At 38.7% G+C, this 16347-nt stretch overlaps 1 protein-coding gene across 4 annotated transcripts; it reads left to right on the top strand.

Annotated features, from left to right (window-relative positions):
• The first annotated feature begins 166 nt into the window (after positions 1-166).
• Positions 167-13554, top strand: LOC107086792 (protein phosphatase 1 regulatory subunit 3A-like). Of its 4 annotated transcripts, none has more exons than XM_015377977.1 (5): positions 167-1464; positions 6544-6590; positions 6841-6923; positions 7137-7163; positions 9609-9746. In XM_015377977.1, exons 1-4 carry the CDS (start codon positions 590-592, stop codon positions 7161-7163), a joined length of 1032 nt encoding a protein of 343 aa, XP_015233463.1. In that variant the 5' UTR covers positions 167-589; the 3' UTR covers positions 9609-9746. The 4 variants fall into 4 exon arrangements, with proteins under 4 accessions (XP_015233463.1, XP_015233462.1, XP_015233461.1 ...); XM_015377976.1 differs by having other exon boundaries at positions 6838-6923; XM_015377975.1 differs by lacking the exon at positions 7137-7163 and having other exon boundaries at positions 9609-13554.
• The last annotated feature ends 2793 nt before the right edge of the window (positions 13555-16347 follow it).

Raw genomic sequence — 16347 nt, 5'->3', positions numbered from 1 at the left:
CTCTTGTTTTAATCACCTTCTGCTCTTCCATTAATGAAATAGCATCACCGGGGACCCCTAAGGCATGTAAAAAGTCACCTAATTCCCTCATTTTCCACCAATGTGTCACTGGCCCTCTCAAAGTGCTCCCACATCTCTTATATATATATATATATACGCACACACACACATTTGTTTTACTGGGTAACTGCAGTTGTTTGTGTTCGCACTGTCTCCAGCAGGGGGCGATAAGCCAGCCCTGATCGAGCAGAAGCGGGTGGGGGGGAATACTGGTTAACAAACTCACACACACATATTTAGGTCACGCCAAAAGGACCAGCACTAATATTAGAGGCCACTGATTTCAGAAGAGCTGCCAAGCAGCGCGGCATAAAGTCATCTTAACCAGGGGATAGTCTGTCACAGGCGCTGGCAGGGAAAGCTCCTTTTTCCATGTCGCTGTTGCCTCATATTGACAGCGCTGAGCAGCTTCTCCGTAGTAACACAGGGACACCGCTGGATCCAAACACAGCACTGCTCCGCCGACCATGAGTATTTACAAGTACTTATTCTGAGGACGCCATATGCACTCTTGCACACATCTGTAAATATGTCTTTTTTAACCATCCCAAGCCAGGAGGGCCTCTTTAAAACGATTAAAAGCAGCAAGTCAACCGGGGAGGCAGAGGGTCGCTCACGCTCGGACTGCGATGAGGAAAACGATGACGAAGAGGACGAGGATGATGATGAGGATGATGACAGCGAGCGTGTCCGCCTCATCCCCAGGTGTTCCCCGGTGCCCAGGAAGCGAGGCGCGTCCATCTTCGACGAGACAGCCGAGTACATGCGGATCCACCGCGCGCTCTCCGCGGGGAAGAGGGTGTCGTTCGCCGATACAACAGGTGGAGATCTGGTGTATGTGCGCGAGTTCTTAGCCTTCGACTCGGACGAGGAGGACAGCGCAAAGTGGGAGGAGGAGGAGGCGAAATACCGCAAAGCGGAGCGGCAGCCGACCTACAGGATCCACCCGGAGTTTAGCGCTCCAGACAGCGGCGAGCTGCTGCGGATTGTGCGCTCCAACAAAGTGGCGGTGGAGCAGATCTCTCCGGTGGAGGATGAGCCGCTAGCGTTCAGTGGAGTGATCAGAGTTCTGAACATCTCCTTCCACAAAGCGGTGTACATCAGATCCACCATGGACAGTTGGGCCTCCTACTTTGACCACCCTGCAGAGTATGTGCTTGGATCAAACGATGGAGACACTGATCGGTTCTCCTTCAAGCTCTCCTTTGCGCCTCCTTACACCACGCACGGCTCTCGGATTCAGTTTGTGGTGCGCTATGAAACTTCTGATGGTGATTTCTGGGCCAATAACTCCTCTCTGAATTATGCTGTGACCCTGCTTTTGTCCTATGAAGATGATTCAGCCCAACCTGGCACTGAAATGGCACAAAAAAGGAGCATCTTGAAGACCCCCAGAGTCTGCAGGTAGCTGCTTTATGTGAGGCAGAAACTTCTTGTCAGACTTGTTTGGACTAGAAGTCATAAAGAATAATTTGATCTAAGGTCTTCTATGAGAAAATCACATTAAATACAGATTTGCTCAAATCTAGGGTGAAGGCAAGTTTAATTTGCTATGATCAAATTCAACAATCAATGAATATGAATATTATAATACTTTTATAAAGTAAACAGAAATTTACATTTGAAACAATTTGAAATCTTTTTCATTTTAGCAATACTAAAACTATTGAATGAAACCTAATCCAGTTGACATTTGCAATAAACTATGAATATTCTATATATTTACGCTTTGGTAATATTAAAGCATATAGGGAGTGCAAGATGAATTTGACCAACTCTGCCAATTATAAATTGATAAACTGAGAGTTTGCTGTTGGTCAGACTTAAATCAGCCAAAGAGTGGTACATTTTTTTAATCATCGATGCTTATGGGGTCAAAAAATATTAGAAAATATTTCTTTAGGAATGCAAAAGTACTCATACCCATCACTCTTTCTGCATTTAATTAATGACAATCAATGTTTTCAATATTATGCATTGCGATTTTATGATATACCAACATATAGTAGTGCATAATCCTCCAGTTGAGGGATATTTTGTTCCCTCAGCCGATAGTGAATTACACCAGCATGTATTTTAAATTATGCTTCTGCCAGCTTTATACATTTAGAGGTCTGAACACATTTGCCCAAGTTTTCATAGTTAAATAGTTCAAACTCTGTCAGAATGGATGAAAATAATCTATGAACAGCAATCTGCTCTGCTCCTTGGTCTTCATCATGTTTATTGTTCACTAAGGTTTTCTTGCTGACCTTTGAGGCCCGTTTCTATTCTAAGAAACACAATCATGATCTCTGTTTACCAATGAGGTGAACGCTGTAGATAGATCTTTGGTTTGGATTTTACTAATCAGAATCAGGTGATTGCTAAACCATAATGCATTCTATTTTCCTTCAACTTCCCAACTATGTGCTTATCTGTGTTGGTTAGTTTTATGAAACCCTGGAAATATTCAAGTGAAAAGTAGAATATACATATTAGCTCTCAGATATAGCGATCCCCACAACAGAGACACAGAGGCAGGAACAACAGAGCCATATCTGCTTACTAACACACTTTGAGTCTAAAACAAGCAATCCCTTTATCCGTGGTTTTCCCTAGAAATGCCGCGCTGCCATAGGGGAACCTACATGTGAACCAGAACTGTGACATGTAAAGGTTTCAAGCTCCCTGTTTCTTTCGAAAATGTATTCCTGTCTTTTTCCACTTGCCCAGAAAGCAGTGCTTAGAAAGCTTACACCCCGCGTCGAATGCCAGCAGCCCCCGTAGTGTGTGACGCGATCAAAATAGGAAAAGGACAGGTGTCGTTTTCAGTCTTGGCGTTTCCCCTGGCACTAAAACCTAACTCTGACCTTTTCTGTCACAGGGGAGTGGGGCAAGTTCAAAGGAGCAGACTAGCCCTGTCCCAAATGTAATTAAGAGGCTGCTGCACAGATCGCTTTGCTTCCCTCTGCAGTCCAGTAAAGTGAGATAATCCTCATATTTATTATAACGTCAACATGAAAGGTGGTAATAGATCTTGCTGTAGTAAAGGTCCCCAAAGCTTGTGAGGGGCGTATAAAAAGAATCAAACAACTCATAAACTGATGCTGCTGCTGGGACATAGGCATGAGCCTGTTTATTAAGATAATTAATGACTGAATACATATATGGTGGTGATATAAATCAGTTTCACACACACCTGCCCTCCTGGCAAGAACAAACTATTTTTTTCCTGCCATGTCATGCTCAGGGTCAAAGAATAGACTAGTCATATGTCTTGGAGTTTTTACTCAAGGATATTTGTTACTTGAAGTGTAACCTTTAAAATATTAACCAACGATCTAAAATGCATATGCAAATCTTTCAGAAGTCAGCAGTCTTAAATAAGGAGTTTTATTTCATAATTACACGAGTCAAGTTCTTACTAAAAAAGTACAAGAAATTGGCCATTGTTTTTTTAAATCAGACAAGGCAGAAAATGTAATAAAAATACAAGGAATATAAACAGTTTCTGGAGTTCTTATCACATGTTTGTCACAAATCTTGGGCTTTTAGCACATTTTGTTGGAGCTCCTGGCAATGTTGTGGTCTCCCCTACCTTTCTTTTGAAAGATGTGTAAAGAACTTTCCTATTAAGCTTCTCATTTGACATTTACTCTCAGCCTGAGTCAGGTACTTTTCACTCTGGAATTTTCCACCTCAACATCTTTCACTGATAGTCTGATGACTAAAGTCCCTGAACTTTACACAACATGTCACTATGGATGAAGAATATTTGGAGAAATTTTATTGCACAGTCAGCCAGATTGTTAAAGCATGTTCAATGCCTTAAATGACCATTGGCATACAGCCGGCTTAGGTACAAAGGAGTTTAAGGAGACCAAAATCAGTATTTAGGGACCAGTTTAACACGAAAAGGGATGTTTTTTTTTTTACTTAAAATAACCAGCAACTAAACATTATAAAATAAAAAATAAAAAAAATGTATTTGTGGTGTATTTTATCATGTGCAGACAGCAGAGATGGGAAGTAACGAAGTACAAATACTTCGTTACTTTACTCAAGTAGATTTTTCTGATATTTTTACTTTACTTTACTACTTATTTTTATGGCGACTTTTTACTTCTACTCCTTACATTTTTACACAATGGCTCGTTACTTTAGTTTTGAATCATTTCAATGGAGTTACCGTTATTATTTTTCACGTCATCAATACCAAATTCAATCTAATTGGATGGGAATCTACGTTGCATTTGACGCACCACTACAAGATGAATCGACAGATTCGGCGGTATTCATTCGCGGCAAATCATTGCATCTTGGTGGCGGTGGCGTTAGCATAGTAGCATGGACGACGAGATGATTGAAAATGAACACAACGGAGATCTAGTCCTATTGGCAGACATCCATTTAAAATGTAGGCAACGGCATGAAAAAAGTGGTTTCTACTTTTACTTTTATACTTTAAGTAAATTTACAAGCCTGTACTTTGTTACTTTTACTTGAGTAGAGAAGTTTAATCAGTACTTCCACTTTTACCAGAGTATTTTTTTAACACAAGTATCTGTACTTTTACCCAAGTACAGAAAGTGAGTACTTTTGCCATCTCTGGCAGACAGTCAGCCAGGACGTTCCTCAGAAATATTTTTCTGCTGTCAGAATTAGTGGGTACTTGTTGAAGACCCAAATGCAGAGCTGAAGAGGCACAGATGATTTATTGTATAATTTAATGAAGAAGTAAAAATACAGAAGCGATAAGCCAGAACTGATCAACAATAAACTCAAGTACCGAAAACTAGGAGACATTAGGAAGGAATAAACCAAAGGAATGGAAGAATGAGATAAGGAAGATAATCTAGCCAACACTAATTGCATAGGAGTATTTATACTAAACAGAACAATGCATGGAGAAATTAGCTGATTGGGAGCAGGTGTGAATAGAAGGACCTAGAAGGGAGCAAGTGGGGAAGGAGACTGGCACAAGGGGGAAACAGAGAGTGAAAAAGAAATACATAGGTGCTCAAATACAATCAAAACACAACTATGACATAAATTAAAGGGTAACTGAAAACTCAAAAATAAAATTTGAACAGAACCAAAAAGTCCAGAAAGGTCAGCTGCAGGGAAATATGCAATATTTCATAAAAGTTTTTACTATTGTAATATTGCACTGATTTCCCAGAAAGTTTTTTTTTTTTTTTTTGGGGGGGGGGGGTTCTTGGAAAACATAAATGCCAAATAGTAAGTAGTATACAAAGAACGATTCCATATAACCACTTAAGTTTATTTTATAAGGTTGAATCTAGAGAAGCTTTTTGTGTTGGCATTGAACAGCCAAAAACAACTGTTTGCATGTGCTGGTTGCATATGATAAAGATGTGTCTGGAATAGATCAGGTTATATTGAAATTTTGTAAATGATGATAAATTCACCATTTAATTTGAAGCCCATGTGTGCTGTGAGGAAATTTACGTTTTATAGCACTAAATAAAAGAATAATATATATCACAAAGAAGTCACTTACAGTTAAATTTGTTTGCAATTGTCATAAATCTTAAATCTCCATTATATATCAAAATGCCAAGGTGCAAAGAAAGATACATTGCCACATGATAATTCAAGTATGTGGCCATAAAAAATGATTTTGTTTCAAGTATTATATGGAGGTAGGAAAAAGCAAAATGCTAACCTGTAGCAATGAAGCTATGAAGGAGCAAATTGGTAAAAACAAAGAAAAAAACACCTGACAGGACATTTAGGCCAAATAAAAACTTAAAAAGATTGAATCTAGTTTAAGATAAGATAAGATAGACTTTATTGATCTTACAGTGGAGAAAGTAAATTGTCAAATCGGCTCAATAGTCAAAAGAAGGTGCCAAAAGGTGGAAAAGGTGCATGGAATATATACAGTGTGTCCGCATATATACAGTGGATCGAGAAAAAAAAAATTAGGCAGAGATTTAAGGTGACTTATGTACGTTTAAGGTGATTTATACACATTGAATTTGGCGTTGTCTGCATAGTTTGGCGAACATTTGTGAATTACAGTTATTGTTTACTACATTAGTATCTTTGGTCTCAGACTGTTTGGCCAAAATCAAAAACAATTGTAATTTATAAAACATAGTGAAATAGTAAAACTCAGGCAAAGTTCTCTCAGGTGTAAAGAAAATATATCTTTTAGATAATGCACATAATGCACATTTTGTTAAAGATCCCTCATCTTGTTCGTCATATTTTGTTTAACATTTCAATCTGTAATTTTGTAGAATCCTAAAGTTTACTTCGCAAAATCAAGATTGTAAATCTTTTCCTCCAGCGTAAAAACAAAGTAAACCCCTCAATATGTATTGGATATTATGTATGTATAATTTTTTTCTTTTTTTACTTCAAAATTGTTAAATACATAAATATATAATATAATACGATTTGACATAATGTTTAGAAGATGTTTAAAAACTATTCAACAATATGGAAACACATGTTGCTTTTTTCTTCCAGTATGGATGATGACTTCGCTTCAGGGGATGATCAGGAGAAAGAAGAAGGTACTGAACCAACAACCACGCAAACTGCAATGATCAGTTTTCCTCTTCAATTCAGAATATTTAAGAAATTAAAAACTGAGAGATGTTATAGTTTATGCTTACAGATGATATAAAACTATCTTAAGTTTTACTAGTTTTCTTTAGTTTTGTTTTAAAGATTTCTTTTCTGGGAAATAAGATCAGCGCTTTTTTCCTGCGCTTGGCCTCATCGTTAATCTTTCAGGTTTTCTCTCTCATTTTACATCAGCAGAGGAACCAGAGAATTTCACAGCAGAACTGGTCAGGCCTTCAGCTGTGTGTCCAGTCATCATACATCCTGAAATTGATGTGGAGGTAAGGATAAAGTTAAGAGGGTAAGAACCAGGCTTCAGCTTTGCTAAAGTAGGAGTGCTTACTTTGAAGGAAATCATTTTGTGCTGCATGCAGTTGGACCCAAAGTGCTTTCTTCATTTATTCAAGTCATAGATCTAATCAAACATAACAGACATTTCCTGTTCAACTTTAAAAAGCTTACATCACTGGCTTGGTTCTTTGTATTGTTCACAGCTCATTGAAGCTTCAGCGACAACTTAGGTAATGTCTGACTTCTTCTCAGTGCTGTAGCACGTCCACTGTTTTATTTTTTCTACCCTTGTTTTTCTATTAGCATCTGCATCATGATGGTGCATGTTCTTTGGGGGGTTTGTTTTTGTCATATGTCTGTGTTTATTTTGAGGTTTATTCTCAAAAAAAGAAAGAATAAGGTTATTTCTTAAAACACCAGAGAGCACAAATCTTCATATATGGATGGCAAAAGCAGCACTGCCCAACGCTTCATGTCTGTTCTGTCTTTATAGAGGAGCCGCCATAAAGGCAGCAGAAATGTTTAAAGCTGAGAAAATAAAGCATAAGAAAATCATATCAGTAATTAACAAAAAATAGCAGTCAAATAACATAATAATGTATGGAGCTAATTTTGATCTTATTTATGTGTTCGCCGTCTCATCCTCGTGTTATTTTCATCTCATATTTCACATGCATGCTTTTGCACTAGGAGATTTGCAGCTGAAGTTGGCACAACCATATGTCTCTTTGTTATTCTTTTGCCAAAATGCCAATAATGTTGAATTTCATTTGCTGGCTCACTGGAGTTCCCTCAAAGGTGTATAGATGTTGATGAAATCCTCGAGATGGAATGAGGCTAGACCAGGGGTTCTTAACCCTGGGCCTCAGGGCCCACTGCCCTTCATGTTTTAGATGTCTCTACTATAGCATACATGATTCAAATGATTGCATCACCTCCTCTGCAGCCATTGAATGCTGCAAAAGCCTGTTAATCACCTTTTCATTCAGGTCAGGTAAGTGGAGGCAAGGAAACCCCTAAAACATACAAAACAGTGGGTGCTGATGATCAGGGTTAGGAAATCCTGGGCAAGACCATTTAAAACAGTGGCTGTGTCCGAATGTCTGCCCTAACCACAATATAGGGCACTCTATAGTGGTTACGCCATTTTAGATGAGTGTCCGAATGTCTAATGGGTGAAAAAGAAGTGGACTTGAAATTTCCCTCACTGCATCTTCAAAAGTATTGATCATCTATGGTCACTAGATGAGCAAATATTTCCACGATATCTTTGAGGTACCACTCGGGGAGGCGGAATAACTTGACCAAAGGGTGGCGAAAAGTAGTGATCATCTGTCCGTATGGTCAGTTAACTGAGTTCACTATAAATTCCAGTATATAGTCCCCGCTCTATATAGAGATTGAGGAATTTAGGGGTTAGGGCGGACGTTCGGACACAGCCAGTTGGTCAGCAGTAGAATTTTAGAATCAATGGGATGATAGTCAGGAGGCCATTGAAGATATCTTATAACTGCATAGATCCTTCCTTGTATTGGTGAAAAGACAAGCTGCAGTCCTCCGAATTATCTGTTAACTTTGCTGGGATGATTGATTGAGTCAGACAGGTCAAGAGTTATAGTCCAGACAACATGTGATAAAAGCATGGGTAACCTTCTTGAGATCCCTAAAAGACAAGATAAGGATTCGCTTTCACAATGAGCCATTGTTACAAAAAAATGTTGACTTAACAACAGCTCGTATCTGTTTGTCTATCTAAGAGAACTGTCCTGGAAAAACAACAACATGCAAATGCCTTTTTGGATCGAAAAAGCTTATTGGATGGGAAGCGAAACGTCTCCAAATTTGGAAACAAAGTCCAGTGGATTGCTTTTAATTTTCTTTTTTTTGGAAAAACCCTGGCAGATTAGATTACCCCCCACTGACCTGTGGGTTACCAGCGAAGGACCTCCCAAGGACCAGTCAAGGACCCATCATGAAAACCGGGAAACCGTTAAACTGCTACTACTGTACCCTGTGAGAAGCTCCAGAAGACTCAGGCGGAGGCATCAGCAATTGCCTGGATCAAAGACTACCTGAACAGACCAGTTTGTTAGACTGAAGGGTCAGCTGTCTAATCAAGTAGTCAGCAGGACAGGAGCACCACAGGGGACGGCACTCTCACCATTCCTTTTTAATCTGTACACCTCTGACTTCCAGTACCAGATAGTCTTCTTCTGTACAGTTTGATGGCAGACATACATTCCTATGATTCCACTTTAAACCTCTAACCAGGCCCACAACCTGCTAAAGTCTTCTTTCCAAAGACCTCGATCACATCAGGGTGTTTACTTTCACTTCAACAAAAAAATGTTTTTCTAAGGTTTAAACTTAAAATCTGTTTCTTGTTTGATACCCCAGTATTTAATTTAGGTCTTTATAAATGGAATACATTTTGGTTTAATAGTTAACAGTTTATCAGTTTAATAGTTTCTGCTATTAAGGAATTGAAGTGTATTTATTTACCTGCATTTTTTATGTCTTGTCCTCACCGCCACAGTGTCAGCATGAGGTTAATTTCAGAGAAAAGCATTGGTGTGTTTTGAAATGCTTTTCTTGTGGTTTGATGTAATGAAGTGGAATTTGGATCTGTTATCTCCTGTGAGCTATCATTGTTTTCTTACATTTTACTCCAACAGAAAGCAGTTCACCAGTCTGGCTCCACTGGCGCACCTGAACCCGGGCCTCCTTCTGTTGGTGGTGCTCTGTCCACTCCCGCTGTATTCCCAGATGAACAATCACCTTCAACGTCTTCCAATGCTGACCTTCAAATGTATTCAGCCTATGTACTGCATGCTGGTGAATTAATCACTCCAGATAAGTCTTTGCCTTCACATTTTATCCACAGGGAATCTATGAACCGCATGTCAGAGCAGTCCGCGCACAGTAGTCCCACTGCAGCACAGTCTCTCTCCAGTCCTCCATCTCAAGAATCCAAGCAGAGATCAGACGAGTCTCTGGCTGAGAGAGTGGAAAGCCCCACTACAGAAGCTCCCCCTGTAGCAGAGATCAGTCTGCTGTTAACAGCAGGAGAATATTGGATGGCTGCTGAGAGTGTCTCTTGTCCCAGTGTGACCGAAGGCCCGGAGCGAGAAGCTGTCGTGGGACTGAGTGAACTTGAAGAAAGATTTTTTGAAATTTCCACAAAATCTGCAGCCCATCATGCAGACGGAAGAGCTGAGACTCCTGTGAGAGCAGAGAATGAAGGTCAACTGTCACCTGAGCTTACTGAAAGCCCCTCAGTGAACATTACTGAGGTGAACCAAGATGTATCTTCTCAAACTCCCTCAGCCTGGAATGAGAAAGAAGAACCTGCTTACATTTCTCTGCACACATCATTAGCAGATCACCCTGAAGTCTTGTCAGATGTTTCTGAGATGATGTTTGAAGATGACTTCAGCATTAATCTGATGCCATGCATCTTCTTTCTGACCGGAGTAGTTTCCCTCTCACTTGTGATGCAGACACCCAGTGCTCTCTTCTTTATTGGGCTGCTTCTGGTTTTGCACCTTTTCTAAAATTTCCTCAAAACTTCAGTCTGATTTCCTGTCAAATGAAGTGCCTTTTAGTGAGTCAAAAAAAAAACAACGGGTTTAGCAATGAGTGTCTCCTTCAAATAATGTGCAAAATATAATTTACAAAGCTTTTTTTTTAAGTATATAGGGTGGTGGTGACAGTATTTTACTTAGGAGATGCATATTCATTCAGCAGGGGCTAGAAGACTATTTTATTTTTAAGGGAAGATATTAGCAGCTAAATTGCTGGGTAAACATCATATGGAGGCTGCAAGGATTTGAGTCTTCACCAGAGGTTTACTTTCCAGTGGGATTAAAACCAAAAAACAGCTAGAGATAGAGAACATAGTTTAGGTTGAAGCATTACTATGGTGCAGGGGGTCCAGAGTCCACACTTTCTTCACTTAAATCCAATTTTGAACTTGTGGCAAGACTTAAAAGCTAATGTTCACAGCTGTTTTTCATCTAATCTGATTCTATTCAATTTTCCAGTTGTAAAACAACCCAGCATTTTTATTAACTTTATCCTCTTCTTAATAATGAACTACTTTGGGTTGATCAAATATATGGAATTAGAATGGAATACATTATAGTTCCAGGCTCTGATCTATCAAAATATGGAAAACCTTCAAGGGGAAATATATGTTTTTTAACAAAGTCCACGTAAAAATACTGCAGGTTAGGTTTTGACAATATGTAGAAGAATAACATGAAAGAGTATTTTCTACAACAATATTATGATCACTTAGGTCAAATGAATTCTTAAAGGACACCCCTCAAAATTAACTTTTTTAGATCAACTATTGATGGATGTCTTATAAAGCTGTCTACATGTCCTGGGCATTACTTTGACAGTTCACTGCACATTGTTGCAATCCTGTTTTTATGTTGATATTATATATCCTGTCATCTAACACCAACTTGCCACTCAGTAGCTGTCCCCATTCTATGGTGGGATGCCTAGAGGCTAGGCTATAGGGATGGCCTTCCCAATCTATAGAGCCAGCGGCTCAAACCGGTGGGGCTCATTTTTCTGTATCCTGTCTCTGGTTAAGACAGTGGGGAGAAATCTTCTGCCTCATACGATCGCTCCATCACAACGCTATCATTGCTACACCTATGCATCCCCTCCTTAAGGCTATTTTTTGAATTATTATAAGTGGGTAAGTGAGGCTCTGGAACAGGGTTCAATTGTCATTTATGTGTAGATGATTTGTGAATTATATTTTTCTTGTGTGAAGATAGAATATATGGTTTCTTTCAGTCAGTATTTCAATGCACTTTTAATTACAGCCATCAAATGTAGCAAAGGGTCTGATGTTACTATATAAAAGCCAGATGTAGTCGGTGTAGCTAGAAGTAATGCCAGTGAGAAAGTGCCTTAAAGACTAATACTACTGGTGATCACAGGCGTTTATCTTCAAAACATTTTCACTTTGTAGGCACCACTTACCCTTAAATATACATCTTCTAAAATGTTTCATTTGTTATGTCTTTTGCTACATGTAGTTTTCTTTAAAAATGTTTTAAAATGACCTTTTAACTGTTGTAGGACAAACCAGTCTTTTTATTAAAATTTTAAACCATTCATTTTTGCTGATAGAAGTGTCACACATTTATTTTTGCTGTTAATTGGATAATTAACCAACTTTCAAGTTTATTAAGTGTCCTTATTGTTTTACAAAGTGTATATTTTCTTAATAAATTCCAGTTCTTAAGCTACCATTTGGCAATTTAAAGGTGGATGTTGTTTTAAGTGGTCCACATAACTGAATTGCTAAAATCATATTCATAAAGAATTATGAATATGATCTTAATTTGCCTGCTCTGCAGATGAATTGTGGAATATTATGGTTCCAAATAGAGTGCAATAGGTCAATATAAGAATTGGGAATAGCACTGCGAGTGTTTTCGTAAGCTGACAATTTCTTTTTCCTTGTATCTGACTTTTCCATTTGAACGTATGAATTACAATTTGGTAAATGAACTATAACATGCGCGGGGCTCAAGTCAAGTTCAGATTACAAATGTATTTCACCATCTTTTGTTTCCAACATTGTGCTCTAAATCCAATATGGCTGCAATGCATTTGAAAACACTAATACTAACACTCAATTTATATATATTTTTTTTTTTCTGAAAGGATTACCTAATTGAAAAAAGAAAAACAAAAAGACCTGCCATTTGCTGCAGAATTTAGAATCTAAAAAGCAAAGGGATGCTTCTTTTTGTCTTGAATTGCTAATAATATTTCCTTTGGTCATTGAGCAACGGCGACTAAGGAGATTAATCCTACAATTATGGAATGCCAACATGATTAATTTAGCTCTTTAATGTTTTTTGTGTGTGTTTTTAGTGAAATATGTACCTAGTTAGGATACCGTACATTAAGCCATTGTTTGCAAAAAGGTGTGACTTGGACGCACAGCTAATGTTAGTGCTACAGTTTTTTGCTTCTTGTGTTCATTGGTTTGTTTTAAACACAGGAGTTTGAATTTCCAAGTTTCAAATATAAGAATCAACTCCAACAATCCCTGTCTTTGAGAACCCAGCTGTGCAAAGTTAGACATCCCTTATCAACTATGGGTTAAGTATCCAATGTGACCTCCATGTGTAACAAAGCCTTTTAATAGCTGTAGTATTAAGCTTTTATTTCATTTTCTGAGTTGGTATGTCTTATAATGGTATATTGTTGAACATGCTTCTCAATATGTCAGATGCACAAATTGCACAGAAATAGATTATTATTCTGTATAGTCATAAGCACTGATAGCTATACAGGATGCATTAGAGAATGCAGTTGGTGTTCAAACTCGCAACTTAAATGAGGTTAGGTTTGGTGTAATGTTGTTCTAAGTTCAAACCACTGACTTCCAGAGCACACTATAAATAAAACAAACTATGCATCACAGAAACCCAGTCTGTACCCTACCAAATCTAACTGTATGGAGAAAAAATACCTATTGCGAACAATGCCTTGCAGCTATGTGATGCTAGTTTGAATATTTAAACTGCATTTGACATTAAATAAAAGCTGCTAGCAGGACAGTTGGCAAAGTTTGGGTCAGTGTTAAGAACAGAAATATTTTTACTGTCTAATTTCATGTGAACATTGTGCAGAGTTAACTTATACAGGCAGTGTTTAGACCAGCATTGGCAGTGATTCAAAGAGGGATGACACTCCTCCGTCTTTTCTAAATATGGTCTCTCATGCCTCCAGAATACCAAGATGGCAGCAACCAGCTGCCAAAATGTTAACTTTTAAAATGGATCACATATGCAAGGCTATTTTTATTTTTTGTCACTTTAAGTCAAACCAACTTATTGCGATACCAGCTTTAATTAGTTGTTATTTGTGTTGTGGTGTGTTTTATGTCTTCACTTTAGCATAACATTTTATGACTTTCTGTTCAAATAGAGTTTTATTTGTAAAATGCATGAGAAGTGTGTGTTTTTTTTTTTGTAGTAATTAGTGAACTCACGGTGGTTAAGCATAGAAGTTTGGGGAGAAGACAGATGTACAAATTAGAGTGATAAGTGATATGGATGATGTGGAAAAGCAAACCATTGAATTTCTTTCCATTGATAGGAAATCCTTTAGAGTTAGGACACCAAACCGTTGTTGTTGTTGCTCTGCACCAAACTGTAATAAGCCTGTATCATGAACCTCACAGATGTAAGCACAAAATGAAATGTTTGAAGTGTTTTTGAATTTTACTGAAATTAAACAAGATCCCATCCTCTGTCGTTTGACCTTTTTTTTCTCTGTTTCACAAAAGAAGTAGATTTCCTCAAACTGTATTCACAGACATGACATTGAGCAGAAAATACTGGAGTCACTCCCTGACTTTTAAAATTACATTAGCTCCTTTAGAGCCTGCATGACTGAAGAGTGCACAGTGTTTTCTGAAGTGGGAACACAAATTGTAATATGAGCTGCAGAAGAAAGCCAAAGGTCACACATTGCATTGAAGTCACAGTGTCCTGCAGTGCCCCCTGGCCATTGTAAACTGAGAGAGGGATATTAAGATTAAAAACACCAGAATGACTTGTCAAAGTTTTTTGTTTACAAAAATAATAGCTAATTCTAAATTTTATTGAGCTCTTGTTTAAGTACTCAACAGCGTTACGTCCAATAAACTAATGCTGAACCATTAATTGTTCTTTATGTTACATTTGAGTATATGGTTGGCCCTCATTTAAAATTATTTGAAAGGCAACATTCACTTTGTGCACATCTTCGCAGGTAAAACAGGAAGGGGCTACTATGTGGAACATACATTTTTAAAGGGATAGGATGGTGGAACTTTGTGACCAACACCGTATTTAAATAAGCACCTTGATGCACAATCTAAGCAGCGGCTTTATGATTAAACGTTTTTTCATGCAAACATATTCTTTTTGCCTTGACTAAATCATTGTGAAATTAGTTTAACCTTCTTTCGAATTGTAGCATAACTGTTTTGTTTTAAGAAATGACTGTCAGCTTTATGAAAATTAGCACGCTATTATGACAAAATCTATGTTATTGAATAAAAAAATATATATATTTATATTGACCTTTATGAGGACTAAAATCCAGCTTGATATTTTGAAATCTGTTGAGGTTAATTCCTGCAGAAAATTGCATGATGCCTTAAACAGAATTAGATTTTGAGATTTTAAAGGGATGTTTAAAGTAAAGCTTGTTTTCAGGTTAGCTAAAGGGCTAACCTGCAGAGAGCTCTCTATACCTTTAATCTTGGGAGGCTTAAACATATAGCCATATTCAGTAAATTAGAATATGTGTTCCAATGAGCAGAGGCGTAGCCAGAACAATTCTATAAGGGTGGCCAGTGCTGGCTGTACACAGTGCTGTACACTGTGCGATTTTCCAGTCGTGCAAGAATCTTTTGATCGGGCTGACATGCAGCCTGATCGTGAGTCGTGTAGTGTACAGGGGGTTACGAGGGGTGATCAGCCTCTCACGACCACATCCCGATCAGGAATCGTGAGGTTGTGGGCAAATCACTCAGGCCGTATGTGCAAACAAGGATTCCTCTTTTTATTCTTCCTCTCAGGTGTAGACACAGCAGCATGGCAGGGATGCAATGAGTGAAATGCAGTTCTGTCTGTAAAATTGACAGACAGTAGCAGCCATGTTTGCTCAGCCTTGTCGTTTTTACAAATACGTCGCCGCCTTTTCTTTTTAGGGCTTTTAGCACAAAACTGCACAGATTGCCAAGGCAGCGTGTTTCACTATAGTGAGCTTCATATTCCTCTTCTATTTGTTTGGCATCCAGATAGACCAGTCTAAGCAGCTCCATCTCACTGCGGAGCTGAATCCGACATTGTTTTTAGTCGTACAGTGTGAGCAGTTAGATCGCATGAGAGCGTCGGGCTAAACATAAATCGTGAGCTCTGAGCTCACACTGTATGACGAAAGTTAGTCGTGCAGTGTGAGCAGCAGCTGCGTGCAACAACTGAAAAAAAATCATACAGTGTTCCCCTGACTTAAAGGGGGGCCATGGCCACCCCTGGCCCCCCATCTAGCTCCGCTCCTGTTTCAGATATATGATTGTGGGCCTAATGTTATCCTCCGAATGTCTTTTTATGGCCTTGTCAGGCTGTGCGTGTCCAGAGGTGTAGCCAGAACATCACAGTTTCTCATTCCGCAGGAACGGGTAATAAACCCAGAGCACAGTTTCTCAGTCTGCGGGCACGGATTAATAAACCGAGAGCACAGTTTTCTCTATCCGCGGGCACGGGTTAATAAACCGAGAGCACAGTTTCTCAGTCCGCGGGCACGGATTAATAAACCGAGAGCACAGTTTTCTCTATCCGCGGGCACGGGTTAATAAACCGAGAGCACAGTTTCTCAGTC

This window comes from Cyprinodon variegatus, unplaced genomic scaffold (genome assembly GCF_000732505.1).
Source record: "Cyprinodon variegatus isolate N-32 unplaced genomic scaffold, C_variegatus-1.0 Scaffold161, whole genome shotgun sequence".
NCBI lineage: Eukaryota > Metazoa > Chordata > Actinopteri > Cyprinodontiformes > Cyprinodontidae > Cyprinodon > Cyprinodon variegatus.
This window is presented reverse-complemented; position numbering and strand designations above follow the sequence as displayed.

Excerpts from the sequence above, each read along its gene's own strand:
- LOC107086792 (XM_015377974.1), top strand. The coding sequence starts at position 590 with ATGTCTTTTTTAACCATCCCAAGCCAGGAGGGCCTCTTTAAAACGATT. Across the intron at positions 6,591-6,837 it reads TGATCAGGAGAAAGAAGAAG|CAGAGGAACCAGAGAATTTC; the intron begins GTACTGAACCAA and ends ATTTTACATCAG. Across the intron at positions 6,924-9,608 it reads ATCCTGAAATTGATGTGGAG|AAAGCAGTTCACCAGTCTGG; the intron begins GTAAGGATAAAG and ends TTACTCCAACAG.